At 40.8% G+C, this 15,056-nt stretch overlaps 1 protein-coding gene across 2 annotated transcripts in view; it reads left to right on the top strand.

Moving 5' to 3' along the window:
* SLC19A2 (solute carrier family 19 member 2) overlaps positions 1-15,056 on the top strand; it is a 30,745-nt gene that overhangs the window by 10,983 nt on the left and 4,706 nt on the right. For both annotated transcript variants that reach the window (XM_060234619.1, XM_060234620.1), the window contains exons 3-5: positions 7,626-7,848; positions 10,035-10,227; positions 13,211-13,352. In XM_060234619.1, coding sequence (XP_060090602.1) covers positions 7,626-7,848; positions 10,035-10,227; positions 13,211-13,352 — 558 coding nt within the window. The remainder of the gene's footprint in view (positions 1-7,625; positions 7,849-10,034; positions 10,228-13,210; positions 13,353-15,056) is intronic.

The following is a 15,056-nucleotide window of genomic DNA, read 5'->3' as shown; positions in this document are numbered from 1 at the left end:
TGGAGGCCCCAGAAACCTATTGTCATTCAGAACAGACTGTACTGACCTTGACAGACCAAAAGTCTGCTGCAGTGGAAGGCAGCTTTTGTGTTTCTGTTTACTGATAGGAACTAATTCACAGAGAATGTGTGGCTGGCTGTATGCTCTTGATAAATGATGGCAAATATGAACACTTGCATCTAGGATCCAAATTTCTTTCATTCTTAAGTTCTAACTAATTTTGTTGTATGAATGTTCATACAGACAAACTGTAATATGAAGTGCCCCCATCCCTTTATAGTTGTAAAATCTCTGATGCGTTTTTAAAGTCTTCTTTTGTTTTTTTAAAAAATTAGATTCATGTAGCCTTGCAGTACAGTAGAAATAATTACCCCCTTGCATAACCATGTTGGCTAAACTGTAGTGGCTAGAGGCAGTTTCTTCTCTCACTGTTCACAAAGACTCTGGTTGGAAGGCATGGTGCTCACTATAACTGCAGTTCACATTTTAAAACGGTAATGCTTGTTGGGGTTAGTTGGAACTGTGCCTTGTGCAAAATGTTTTTGGGAGAATGGCTGTTTTAAGACCATAGGAACAAATACCACTAACTTGGTGGCAGAGGAAAAAATTGTGTGCATTAACTAGCAACTCAGACAGCTGGCTGAGATGGCATGTGTTATACAGAATATTACAGATGTTGCTGTGCCATAAAACCTCTGTCTGATTCACTCTACCTGCTTACATAGTACAAAGAACTTGTGTTACAGAAAGGCATACTGGGACATTGAAGCAAGTACAAATGCAGCTACCTTATTTTGCTCTGGGCAGTATTACTGTTTGTTATTTTTCTCTCTTTATTGATAACATATGGTAACGATTTCCATTAATAACTTCTTTTCATCAATTCCATATGCTTCTTTCTAATCACTTCTCCCCCCGTTACTTGACCCCCGCCAGTGTTATTTACTCAAAATACTAACATTAAAAGATACCTTTAATTCCTAAGAACTAAAATTAATATTCTTCTTTCTTTTAAAGTTTAATCATTATCAAAAATCGTCCATTGTCCTTTTACTTTCCACTCATCTTCTACATAACTTCTAATTTTTTTCCACTCCCTTTTAAACTCTTCTAAATCATAGTCTCTTAAAGTTCTTGTTAATTTGTCCATCTCACTCCATGTCATAACTTTTACAATCCAATCCCATTTTTCTGGTATTTTTTCTTGCTTCCATAACTACGCATTTAGTGTTCTAGCAGCTGAAAGCAAGTACCAAATTATAGTTCTATCTTCTTTTGAAAATTTTTCCATTTGTAATCCCAACAGAAAAGTCTCTGCAGCTTTCTTGAACTCATATCCCAAGATCCAAGAAATTTCTTGTTGGATCTTCTGCCAGTACTTTTTCACTCTTCCACAAGTCCACCGCATATGGTAGAAAGAACCTTCATGTTTTTTACATTTCCAACATCTGTCTGGCATCTTGTTATTCATCTTTGCCAATTTTTTAGGAGTCGTATACCACCTATACATCATTTTAAAACAGTCCTCTTTAATACTCTGACATGTTGAAAGTTTCATAGAGTTCTTCCATAAATATTCCCATGTATCCATCTGTATTTCTTTATTTACATTTATTGCCCATTTAATCATTTGAGATTTCACTACTTCATCTTCTGTAGACCATTTTAAAAGTAATTTATAAGTTTTTGAAATTAATTTTTCATTATCTCCAAGCAGAACTTTTTCCATTTCTGTTTGCTCTTGTCTTATTCCTCCAGTTTTAATATCGTTTTCCACCAAACTCTTTATTTGTTGCATTTGAAACCAATCGTATTTGTTATTCAACTCCACAGCAGTTTTCAGTTCTATTTTGCCACTTTGTATTTTTAATAGTTGATTGTATGACAGCCATTTTTCCTCAGCTGTTATTTTTATCACTTCTGCTGGCACTATCCATAATGGTTTTCTTTCATCACCATAGTTCTTATACTTCATCCATGTAGTCAACAAATTATTTCTTACCTACTTACATAGTACAAAGAACTTGTGTTACGGAAAGGCATACTGGGACATTGAAGCAAGTACAAATGCAGCTACCTTATTTTACTCTGGGCAGTATTACTGTTTGTTATTTTTCTCTATATTGGGGATCCAAAATTACTTAACAGTATTATTCTCACGTCCTCCATTTTATCTTCACAACAACCACCCTGTGGAGGCAGGCTAGGCTGGAAGACTGGTCGAAGGTCTTCCAGAAGTGTGGGGATTCCAGATCCTAGTCCAACATTCTGACCACTATACTGTGTCAAGATGTAGGAATATATCCCTCCATGTGAAAGATGGACCAATTTTGTGGATATAACCAGGGCTTTTTTTTTTAGCAGGAATGCACAGTTCTGGCTGGCTTGGCATCAGGGGTGTGTGGCTTAATATGCAAATGAGTTCCTGCTGGGCTTTTCTTATAAAAACCTGTGTGAAATAATGGTGATGTCAGGGGTGTGGCATAATATGTAAATGATTTTATGCTGGACTTTTTCTACAAAAAAAAGTTCTGGATATAACTACTCAGGTAACTGAATATTTTGTTGCTACTGGACCCAAAATATCTGGCCATTCCAAAGCCTTTTTATTTGGCTTAAAACTAGTGAGTTTCATTGTTTCATGGAGTTACCAGTTTCAGTCTAATTGCCCTTTTAGACATTCACAGCTAGCCTACTCCCTTTAAGTTTCTTGTTGGGATGGGGAAGATAATAGCACTTCCTTTTACTAATTTTACTAATTTTCTTTGAGCTGCATAACGTAGAGTCGGTAGCCTTATCTTAAAAAAGAACTGGGGTGCACTTTCTTGGCAACTGGAGATCACTGCCTTTCTCATGATGATGGATACTGCATGATGGAGTCCAACATAACCCCATTCAGCTTTGAAATTGTTCATTTTGGATTCAGGTGTAAGCCGAAATGCCCTCAAGACGAGGTTGGGGAATTAGTTTGATGGACACCCGGCTTTAATAGGAATCTTTTTACCAAATGTATACCAGGCTCAATCATCCAGAGAGTGAATGCTCAATAAAATGGACTCTAATTTAATAAAAACCAATTGTAATTTATTTGGAATAATAGTTCTTTCACACAAGACAAAATACAAAACAATCACACATTCACACAGGTCTAGGAAATATAGATAGATCGATAGGGGAACATATATGGATAAACAGACAGGGCGATATTTACCATCATAGACTTCCAGGAAGGTTCCAATGGCGACTTAAGAGGACAGGGGAAATGGACCCAAAACTGTGGCCAGAATTGGGGATGGATCTAGACAGCGGAACTGGGATACTGTTAGATGCACACATGAGTGGAGTTGGGTCAGAGGTTAAATAGACCCCCTTAGACCCTCAGGGGCTGGGAGGTCTTGGGGAGGAGCAAGGGGAGGCTCTGTGACGACCATGAAGGCTGGACATTAGCAGAGCCAATGGTGAGTCCCTTGCTGACACCTAATTGGATGCCAGTTTGGGCCAATGAACTTCACCTTAGTCCGGTGAACCTGGAAATTTCCAAGCTGCAATGCTGCCTGGGGCGGCTCCAAGGTATTAGACTGGGGTGAGAATGGGAATGGCTGGATACTTAAGTTTAAATGGGATTATCTGGGAAGGTGACAATAGGGAATCAAATACTGGCCTAGGTATCACCCGGGTAAGACAAAAAGACTTGATGAAGACAGGAGATGTTCTTCCTCTTATCTCATCTTCTGCTGGGCAAGAGTTATTGTTCTGTTAATCCATTCATGAGGCAAATGGGTTGCTTGCAGGCTCAGGGTGTGTACGTGTGACTTTCCCACTAAGAAGGAATGAGTCCAGCCTGGCAGGGTATGCTTAGATCAGGAAAGCAAGATGGATTCTGGTGGTGTTAAGCCTTTGGTTCATGGAGACAGGCTGGAAACATGGTGGCCTGGCTTCTTCCACTGCAGTGGCCAAGACTGGGAACACAAGGAGCAGCTGGAGCATGTCTGTAGTTCTGGCTAACACCCTTCAGAGATGTAGAATGCTGCTGCAAAGCTGAGGCTTATAGTATCCACATAAGCCTTAGAAACCGTGGGCAAAGTCCACTTCTTAGAGCAGATGTGTGAGAGTCAAAACTCCAGGCACCCTGGCAACCATACTGGTGATCATGATGTCCATATGTACGAAAAGTAGGGGGCTTTTCCTCACACAGGGAGGGTGCCTAAGCGGGGTTACTCAAAAGTAAGTCCCATATTATTCAGTGGGCCTTACTCCTAGTTAAGTGTTAGGATTGATGTCTTAATTCACATGTTCAGGAATGGTCTGCCCTGTTGTTTTATTGGAACCACACGACATCTCTAGGCAAATGGAGGAATTATATAATTATATATAGAAGATGAAAAATACCTGTCAAAAACTAGCACAACTTGGGCAAGAGTCTGAGTTTAGTCTTCTCCCTAGCCTGTTTGCTGGGCTGGGACTTAATTATATGAAATAGTCTTCAAACCCAAAGAATTAACTGCTTTCTGGAGTGATACAGGTCAAGGAAAAGGTAGTACCTCCCTCCCCCCCAGCATGGAAGTTGACTGTTGCAGTTGTGAGGACAAAAACAGCATAGACCTGAAACTTGAAAAAAGTTATCTGAGCAGCTTTCAGTTCAGTGTGGCATGTTCAGGAAATGGCACTGGATCTTTTAAAAGTAGAACTATCTGGACAAACCTTAAGGCAGGTGTGGCACATTGGTCAGAGCAAGAGGCCTTGTTGTATCATGACCTAGAGGATTATAAATAATTTTATACTTAATTTTATGTATCATTAATTTAATTTTATATATCATTAATGGGAGGTGGCCAGTTTATTATTGGCAAGTGCATTGTGCAGTGTTTGCTAGAGATTGTGGTTTCTTTTAGTTTTTCCCCGGAGTGTTCTATCTGTAGCACTGAGACTTTGTCCTTTAGATGTTCTCTAATATTGTATAGCAAACCAGTTTATACAGTTCTTTAATGAAGCAGGAGGGTGTCAGTCTATAGCAACTCTTTGTTTTGCTTATTCTGTGTTTATGCTTTTTAAAGATGTATATTGTCAACCTGACTAGAGGGAACATAGTTTGGTATTAGTGTTATCAATTCTTGAAATCATTTGGTTTGCTAAATTTAAACTTATTTGTGTACTGGCAAGCTTGGTAGCACACTATCACAGTTTCTTATTAAGAAGGGAATGTGAATGTTTGATTTCCACCCCTTCTGCGTGTATGGTCTAAAATATGGCTGTAAGAACCACTTGGTGTGCAGCTCATAGCACTGAGAACTGCTCTACCTTTGTCCAGGCCAAGTATTTAATTCTGTTAAACCCGTTCTTTCAGATGCTGTTATGGAATGTGAATGCTGTTTCCATGGAGAATTCTCAATACTAGATTATTAGCTGAGGAAATCATGTGTCTAAAGGATTTGCTTTCATATTCTCTGCTAGTCCTGTTCCTAGTTAGCACAGATTGCCTGCAGTTTACTAAATGAATAAACAAACTGTTGACTGACTCAGTTTTCCCAGATGACTAACACTTTGAGGATATGGATTGAAGGCAAGAACTACTGCTGGCCATCTTCATCCCAAAAATGCACGTAGCTTGTAAGGAATTCTGTTCCATACACTGCTGTGCACCCTCACTACCCGGTCATCTTGTCAGCTTGAGCACGGGGCATAAAAGTGAGAACAGTATTGTAAAATAACTTGGAACAGATGCTTTGTGAACCCAAAATATTGCATTTTATTGTTTTAATTTTATTTGTGCATTTTATTTTTGCATGGCATTTTATTTGTGTCCAGTGGTGCTGTATGCAGGACATGCAAAGGAGCTCTGTGCATAGCTGCTATGGGGCAACAGCCTTTATGTAGTGAGAAGGAGCCTGAGGAAGCAGGGATCCTTCTAACACAAATCAAAGAGGGAAGAGGTGGTGGCAGGTTGCAGCTAAGGTTGCCATCCTGGAGCCTGAAGAGATGGAATGGGGGCAGGGTTTAAAGCAGGGGTGTTGAACTCATTTGTTATGAGGGACCAATCTGACATAAATGGGATTTGGTGGGGCCAGGCCATGCGTATCATAAAATGTAATGCTGGGTAGTGGAGATAAACCTTTGTAAAGGATACAAAGAAACACAAAGACATTATTTTTTACTTAAAATACAAACGTGCTTAAAACTCCCGCGACGTTTTGTTTAAAATGGAAAGGTGGGGGTATAGTGGGATTTGGAAATGCAGTTTTAAAATAAACATCAAGAAAAAGCACAAGGATCACAGCAGAAACTAAAAATATAAACCCAAAAGTATAAAATGCTTTGGACTTAGGAAAATGTGAAATGGCTGGGCATTGCAAGCTTCTCCCCCTACACAGGTCTACACAGATTGGCAATGGTTCTTCAATGTAATATCCCTCTTTGACTGTGCGTTCCCAGGTTAGAATACTCACTAGGCACTAATGGTTCTAAGGTCCATTCAGCAGAGACATGTTGGCTTAAAGCATCAACTCTTTATTTGCAAGGCCGCACAACTCCAGCAAGGAACAGCTTCTAATTGGCCATATAAATGCTGAAAAGTGAAACTGAACTCCACTCCATTAGATACATTGCAGTACAGACAAAGCTGCAAAGAAAACATGGAATGGATTTTCCATTAAGGTCTCTGTGCCCAGATAGACTACACCCAGAGTAATCTACCTGGGCACAGAGACCTTAATGGAAAGCATTTTCTTTGCAGCTTTGCAAATCCAGAATTGCTTCCTGCTTCAGCCTGCAAAGACAAGGAAGAAGGAGCTGGGAGCTTCAGCAGCCTTGGAGCTTCAAAGGGTGAGGAAAGGAGGGAGGAGTGGGGAGTGGGGAGAAAGAACCCTCCAGGCCTGATTAAAGCCCTGGGTGGGTCAATTTTGGCCCACGGGATGGACATTTCACACCCCTGATTTAAACGGTTCCTTTGCAGATACTACTCTTCATCAGGAATAACTCTTAGAGGTGGTGCTTCTGCCCTCAGAGTAAGGTTGTTACTGAAGGTATCAGGGAAACCTTGAGATGTCACCACTAAAAAAGCCCTGTCTCTAGTTGCCAGCTGCCTTAATTCTGCAAGAAGGACACAGAAAGCAGGCTTTGAGAAGAGAACTAGTAGAGTGAGCAATACAAACATTTAACTTGGGCTATTTTAAATGTGAACTGTTCTGGGTTCGAAACTTGTGGGTTTCCCCCCCCCCTCCCCTAGGGTAACTCCTTTGTGTTATGACTTGCCTTCTATCCAGATCATACTGTGTCAGTGTGCTGGGGACAAAAGATTCATATTTGCCCCTTTGTGGCTTTTGTATACCGTCAGTGGAATGTTACAAGAACTGTGATGGCATCTCTTAACAGTAGTTTGGGCAAATCTGACAAACTGTCTGCCAAAAGCAATCAGAAGGATAGAAAGACTATGGTAATGTGAAATGTTGGCCTCTGGTTTAGCTTGTCACTTGTTGGGGGTTGGCTGTTTTGTTAGGGAGAACCAGAGGCATTGCAGTGTGGCGGTCATCACTCATCAAATAAATGGAAGGCTTGTTGTATTGTACTAGCACTTGGGTAGAAAGACTTATTGAATTGTTCTATTTTGGGTTTTTTTTAAATCTACACAGGGCCAAAAAGTGGACATCATCAAGGTTATCAAAGAGCTCTGGAAGGACTTTCTACAATGTTACTCTTCACAGCCTCTGCTCTGTTGGTCCGTGTGGTGGGCTTTGTCAACATGTGGCTACTTTCAGGTCATAAACTACACTCAAGGCTTGTGGGAACTTGTACAGCCTTCTCGGAGCTCTGAGATCTATAATGGAGGCGTAGAGGCTGTTTCCACACTGTTGGGTAAGTTAGGGCTTTAACTGCATTTTTTAGAGGTACAGTTAAGCCTGTAGTCCACAGAGCAAAGGCATGTCTTGTGTAAACAGCGCTGTGCTGTAGGGTGAGTTGCATGTAATATGTATGAGGATGATTTAGTTGCTTCTGCTAGCCATTTAGTAATATGTTTTGAAATTCAGGCTGGAGATAATAGTGTTGACAGGAGCCTCCTGGAAAAGTCATCTAAGGAAGTAAAATTTCAGCACGTTCAATATTTCCAAATGCATGAGTATGTAATCAGTGTAATGTCAGGTGGAGCCTGGCTATGCTAATACAGCCTTTTACTGCACTGCCACAAACTGGGTAATTGTCCACACTTCTTTGCATCTTTTTGTCTTCCTTTTTTCCTTTTACCACCCTTTCACTCTCCTACTCCCTGACATTCTGTAAGTCCTCTGTGCACTGTCTAACTATGAAAGCATTAAAGACCACTTGTATTTGATGACTTGTTATGCAGGCTGGAGTCTTAATAATAATAATAAAATTTTATTTATATCCCACCCTCCCTGCCTAAGCAGGCTCAGGGCGGCTAACAACATCCATAAAATTATACAATATAGTAGCTATACAAAACTTTAAAATCAACATTATCTAAAAACCATTCTAATGTACATTTAACATAACTTGACAGTAACAGTGGTGTTCCTGGCGCTATTCTGTCTTTTGGGCATTTAAGAGCCAAACCATGTGCAGAACTGTGTTCAGATCCCCAGCTGTATAACTTAGCTACAGAAAGCACAGTGATGGATAGTACCAGTAGGGGAATAGGTTGGAGTGCCATTTTGGGGAAGAGACAGGTTTTACTCTCCCTGCCCACCCTGTTTGCCTGATTTGAAATGGTCCACCTTCCAGACGCCGGTAAGCTCCAGGAAGGGAGAAAATATTAAAACAATGGGAGTACTTGTTCCCTCTTCCCCTTCTCAGAACTGAAGGGTTCACGTGTCATTCTTTCTAAAAAACTACTCTGAGAGTCTAACTCCACATCACTACCTTAAGGGATTTGGTAGACAGGGACAGGTATTTAAGAGAGCAAAATTAAAAACTGGTCTGATTTAAATGACAGGTCTTGCATTTGAATTTGTCTAGATACAGTCTTAATCTTTTGGCTGAATTCTCATGAGGTGATAACTTTACAGAAAGTTTATAGAAACAAAAAAAGGCAACTTTTAAAGTCACGGTTTAAACATGCAAAGGAATGACTTCCTGGAACTTTTTTTAAAAAAAAGTTTATTGGAAACTGTTGATATGAATCTCCTGTGGTTAATGTGCCAATTGCATATCATTATGTATTTTCTGCATCAGAATTGTTAGTGGCAATCTGTTTGTAAAGTGAATACTTTCTGAATTGCAAACAATATTTTCTCCCACTCATGTTTAATTGGTTTAATACCACTTCAGAGGGTAACCTAAAATGATCCCTATCGTACAGAATGTATTGGATGCTTGTGGTGGAAAATGTATCCCTCCTAGAAAAATGAATATTTTTGTGCCTTCCTCTCATTAATCATTTATATAGAATATTTATAAGCCATCTCTTCAGAGTCTTGCATGAGACAAATTACAATTTAAAAACACAGTAAAGAACACAAGTCATTAAAAAAAACCTCTCTTGCTCCCAAGCATACCATGGCAGAGGTGCATCCTTCTGGCTTGATAATCTTCAGCAGAAAAGCCGATGTCCTCCAGGGTTCCTCCTCAAATGCTGTGCACCCTCCTCCCTGGGAATGTGTTAATTCCTGCCTTCTATAGCAGTCAGTGTAGATGGAGCTTTATGCAAGAGAAAAGAGCTCTTATTGCAGAATTTTGTTTGGTTCATGTTATTGCAGATGCCAATATAAATAGTCAAATTGGATGGAGGGGACAAAAATTTTCCATCATGCATGTTGAGATTCCTTTGATTATTTTAGTTAGAAAATAACTTGTGAAATGCTTAACCATATAAACATTAGCATTCCTGCCCTTGCAATATGAATTTATGATTTGCAACAACACTGCTTATATGTCTCATTGGGAATTTTACAGTGTTCAGATAACTTCTCATGATATTCTCTGTGCAGATTTTTGATAACAGATGCTTTCTAAAAAATGTCCTAAAATAGATGTGCTTGAACAGAAGAATTTTTAGACAGTAACTTTTTTGTGTGTGTTTGTAGGAGCTGTAGCCGTCTTTGTGGTGGGACACATAAAAACATCTTGGGCTACTTGGGGTGAGATAGCCTTAGCATTGTTCTCCTTCTTCATTGCGGCTTCTGTTTATATCATGGACACAGTCCGGAACATCTGGGTGTGCTATGCTTCCTACATAATATTCCGGATTATCTATATGCTGCTCATCACTATTGCAACGTAAGTGCTTTCAAACAAACTTGGAGAACTACAGTGAAATTGACTTTAGGAGCATGTGAGCTGTGCCTGTTCGCCAAAGGCTTCCATGAAAGAGCCACAGGTTAGCATAGGGAAGATTAAATTAAAAAAAAAAAAGACTCCAGGATCAGCTATTTCCTGGCATAGTTCTCTTAGTTTTGGAACAAAACATTTTACATTACTGATGTATAACCAACACTAAGATTTTATCATGGTCCTGAAAATGAGAATACTTAATACTGAATTTAAATACGGGATATTTGTTTAGAGTAGGTTTGGCTCAAAGCTGTGTTGCTTTTTAATCTTTTGGACTGAAGCCACTTCCTTTTACTTTCTAATCTGGCAGTCATGTGGCATGATTAGATTCATAAATTTCTGGTAAATGGCCACAGTGCTTCATGCAGGTATGTGACCAGTTGACTGGAGCACAGCTGAACCTATTGAATGCAGGCTGAAATCAGAACTTTGTAAGTGTTCCATCTAAGATGAGTTAGTGTGAGCTAGCTCACTATTTTTTAGCCTCTAGCTCACACATTTTTGTCTTAGCTCAGGAAAAATGGATCACAAGACTCCACAGCTTAGAGGGAGTATTGAACCTAAGCTAGGATGATTGAGAGCTGTGCCTCTTTAGGCCTCATTTTCAGTATGATGCGAGAAATCTTTTAAAGATAAAAGCCTGTCATCACCTAGGTCATCATGCCTTATATGCACTGAAGAGTGTTAGAGCAAATGTTGTGTTACTATGCTAACTTTGTACATGTAAATACTAAAGGCCTTGTATAAAATGGGGGTTGGCAGAACAATGTTGTAAACTGCTTTGCCACCCGCCCCCCCAGGAATAAATAAAAATAAGCATAACGAATAAACAACCATGATCCACATATCCACATTTTTAAAACATCATTTTTAAATTTGGAGGGAAAGTATCTCCACTCTAAAATGTGCTGCTACTGTTTATATTAATCTATACCTCGTGGCTCCCACCATCCTCTGTGCCCTTGTATGTTAAACCAGTAAGTCAGTGGCAGTCTCAGGATGAAAATCATTTGTGTGACAAATTCCATGTCAGCTGTCTTCCACACCTATTTGTTTGGATCCCATATGAAGAGAGTGATGGGAAAATACTGGCTCCCGCACAAGCTGTGTAACTGGCTTCTGTAATACCATACACCTTGCAATGTAATGCAATAGTTATAAAGAGAAGCATGTGACTATCTTGGGCAATGTCCAGATTTGCTGCGAATGCCAAGTATGGAACATAGAAGGTGCACATATAAGAACAGAAGGGACAAAAGGTACAAGTAACTCTTATCTTTAGTTTGCTGTGGGTCCAACTGGTATTCTCGAGCAGCTGTTATTCATTTGCCTTTCAACAAGCAACTTAGCTGTTAGAGTGGAACCAATGCATTTTGCTTATAAATTTGAGTAGCAAAAGTAGTCTCATCTAAGTGATTAAATCTGCAGTACACTGGACTGAGCTGGTTTCTGTAAAACTGTAGGAAAGTTTTTTCTAGCTGGATCATTTGTTCTTGTGCTTTACTGTCCTTGCAGTTAGAAAGCATGTCTCCATGTCAGTCAGTTGCCAGAGTCCTTCATGTACTTACTAGGAGTGAGTCTTGTTGAGCCTACTGGGAGTTTACATCAGGATAAACATGTTCAGGGTTGGGCTGCATGTGTTTTGCAATTTGATGCTGTTGCACTTCCCTCTACTACCCAGTAACATGTTGCAGCTGTTATTCCATTGCTGAATTTTATTAGGATAAATAACCATTTGCTGCTTCTAGTTATGCTCAAGTCTGATTAGTTCACCTGCTTCATTCTTGTAGTTCTGTATCTTCATTTTTTGCTTTCCCTCCATTGTTTATAAATCATATACAACTTAAACATTCAGGGTAGGTAGCATTTATACCTGGTTTGCAGTCTGTGTAATCCACTTGAGTCCAAGTGAGAAAGATTTCTATATATGATGTAAATAAATAAAAATCTCTCAACACCACAGTAGATCACTGCTTCTGGAAAAAGAGATGAGCACAAGGGCATGCTCAAGGTTACTGAGCTGGTATTTGTGCAACCAGTAAAACTGCCTTGAATTTCCCTTTGGCTGAGAAATGTCAAGAGCATAGTTAATGTGTGGGTTGTACAATAAAACCACACAGAAAGCTTTAACTGCCAAACCAGATATCCCTGTAGCAGGTTAGAATGCTTGCAACAGGAACTGATCCATTCACACAAAAAGGGGGTGGGGGCATTTGTATTCAGTGTTAAAAACTTAAAGCAACACACAGATGAGGAATGTTGAGCACTTCCCTTATTTTCCTGTCTGCAGCCCCACTCTAAAGGTACCTTTCTCCAGCTGGGGTCCCAGTGTTCAGGGACCTGGTTGAGAGATGAGCTGGGGGCAGGGCAGGGAGAGACACTGCAGGGAGCATACTGAAAGGCTCCCCGCCTTTACTCATTACCTCTTTTATGTTGTTAAATTTCAGCCCCCTACCTGCTTCTTTCTTCTTAAACACATGAAACTGCTGCCATTTCTGCCTAGTTTGGTCCTGTATTATCTGGGAAATAATTTAGAGGTATACCTGTGTTGCAGGAGCCCTGTGGCGCAGAGTGGTAAGCTGCAGTACTGCAGTCCAAGCTCTGCTCACAACCTGAGTTCAATCCTGGCAGAAGCTGGGTTCGGGTAGCTGGCTTAAGGTTGACTCAGCCTTCCATCCTTCCGAGGTCGGTAAAATGAGTACCCAGCTTGCTGGGGGAAAAGTGTAGATGACTGGGGAAGGCAATGGCAAACCACCCCGTAAAAAGTCTGCCATGAAAATGCTGTGATACGACGTCAGCCCAGAGTTTGAAATGACTGGTGCTTGTACAGGGAACTCTTTATACCTGTGTTGCTAACTCTGAACAGAAGTATGGGGGTCTTGTCCTTTCTGTTCTCTCAAACTGTATATTTTTGTCCCTTCCTGTGAAGGTTCCAGATTGCAACAAATTTAAGCGTAGAGCGCTATGCCCTGGTTTTTGGCATCAATACTTTTGTTGCCCTCGTGCTACAGACTCTGCTCACGTTCATTGTTGTTGATTCGAAAGGGCTGGGGCTGGACATATTTACACAGGTGAGGTTTATTTATTTATTCTGTTAGATTTGTTGATCACCCTTCCCTGCAAGCAGAGCTCAGGGTGGCTTACAACAGTAAGTTAAAAACCAACATTAAAAATCCAAACAAATCCAGATAAAACAGTACCCATTCAAAGATGGTTAAAAAGTTACGATTCCTAAGCCTCCTAGGGGTTTTACGGGGTTGTGGGGGTGAGTATGAGAGTCCAGATTGTATGCTGTCTCATCAATGTCCTCAACCAAAATCCTGGCGGAACATTCTGCCTAACATACACTGCAGAAAGATAGTAAATCCTGCAGGGCACATATGGTCTCTGGCAGAGTTCTACCAGGCATGGGCCAGGGCCAAGAAAGTCCTGGCCCTATTTGAGGACAGTCGGATCTTTCTCAGACTGGAGACCACTAGTATGTTCTTATTCCCTGAGTGCAGTGCTCTTCTGGGGGCATACTGAGAGAGGCAGTCCTGAAGGTGTGTGGGTCCCTGACTGCTAAGAGCCTTAAAGGTCAAAACCAAGACCTTGAACTTGGATCTGGTGCTCCACTGGAAGCCAATGCAGCTCACACAGGACAGGTTGAATGTGTGTCCTCTGAGGGGTTCCCATGAGGACCTGCACAGCTGCATTCTGGATAAGTTGGAGCTTTTGGGTCAGGTGCAAGGGTAGGCCTGCACAGAGGGAATTACAGTAGTCGATCCTGGAGGTGACCATTGCATGGATTACCTGTCTAGCTTATGTTTTATCTGTATTGGGAGGGAGGATGCTCAGTTTTCCTGACAAAGACAGGAAAACCTGTTTTAATGTTGGGAGTGAGAAGCTCATTCTGATCCCAATGTAATGCTGGTGGTGAATGAATAATACTTTTCCCTTGGTTTGCACAGGGGAGAGTGGTATTTTTCCTACCCATGTTCCTCATGGACATGAGAAATGCTTAAAAGTATTTAGAGACTAACTGCCAAATTACCCATGATAGAGGATGAGATGTGAGCACATTCCTCCTCACCTTTTAAATGTTAAAAGCAATGAGGCAAGAACATGGGCGGGATTGAAGGGTTTTTAACCCTCTTTCTGTGTATTATTGATTTCAATTAAATTGTCCACTAGAGGGAAACATAGGTATGATACTTGGAGCGAATAGTTTTGTGTGTGTGTGGGGGGATGGCATTGGAGCCAATAGTTTTGTGTGTGTGGGGGGGGAAATGGCATGGGACAGTAAGGATCACCGCCCCCCCCTCTAATCTGGATCTCTATCTCTCCCACTCTCCCTGCAGCTGTTACTATTTAAGAAGCCATTTTATATCCAACTGCAAGATCTGATAGGGCCCTGAGCTGTTCTTTAGCCAGGGCAGGGTTTCCCAAACTTTTCTTTCCCATGGCCCGGTTATTTTTACACTTCTCCTTTGTGGCTCACTAAAATTTGGGGGTGGAGCTGGGAGACAGGAATTATATCATTTCCTGTGGTGTCAAGGACCAAGTGAAATCACTTCCGGGGCACACTGAACCAAAACTCCACCTTTTCCTGTGATGTCACTTCCATGGAACTCCCCCAAACCTGCCTCTTCTTCAGAAGTAAATTCATTTTCAGAAAAATCTCTCTGAAACTCATGCTGAGCCAAAATGGGGGTGGAAAGTGGGTGGTCCTCTCTTTTCACCCCCACACCTGCATGCACCTATTTGTTTGTGTATTCTTCTCCAGCTTGCAAGCG

Source organism: Heteronotia binoei, chromosome 3, assembly GCF_032191835.1.
Source record: "Heteronotia binoei isolate CCM8104 ecotype False Entrance Well chromosome 3, APGP_CSIRO_Hbin_v1, whole genome shotgun sequence".
Lineage (NCBI taxonomy): Eukaryota > Metazoa > Chordata > Lepidosauria > Squamata > Gekkonidae > Heteronotia > Heteronotia binoei.
The sequence above is the reverse complement of the archived record's forward strand: the minus strand, read 5'-3'. Positions and strand labels throughout refer to the sequence as shown.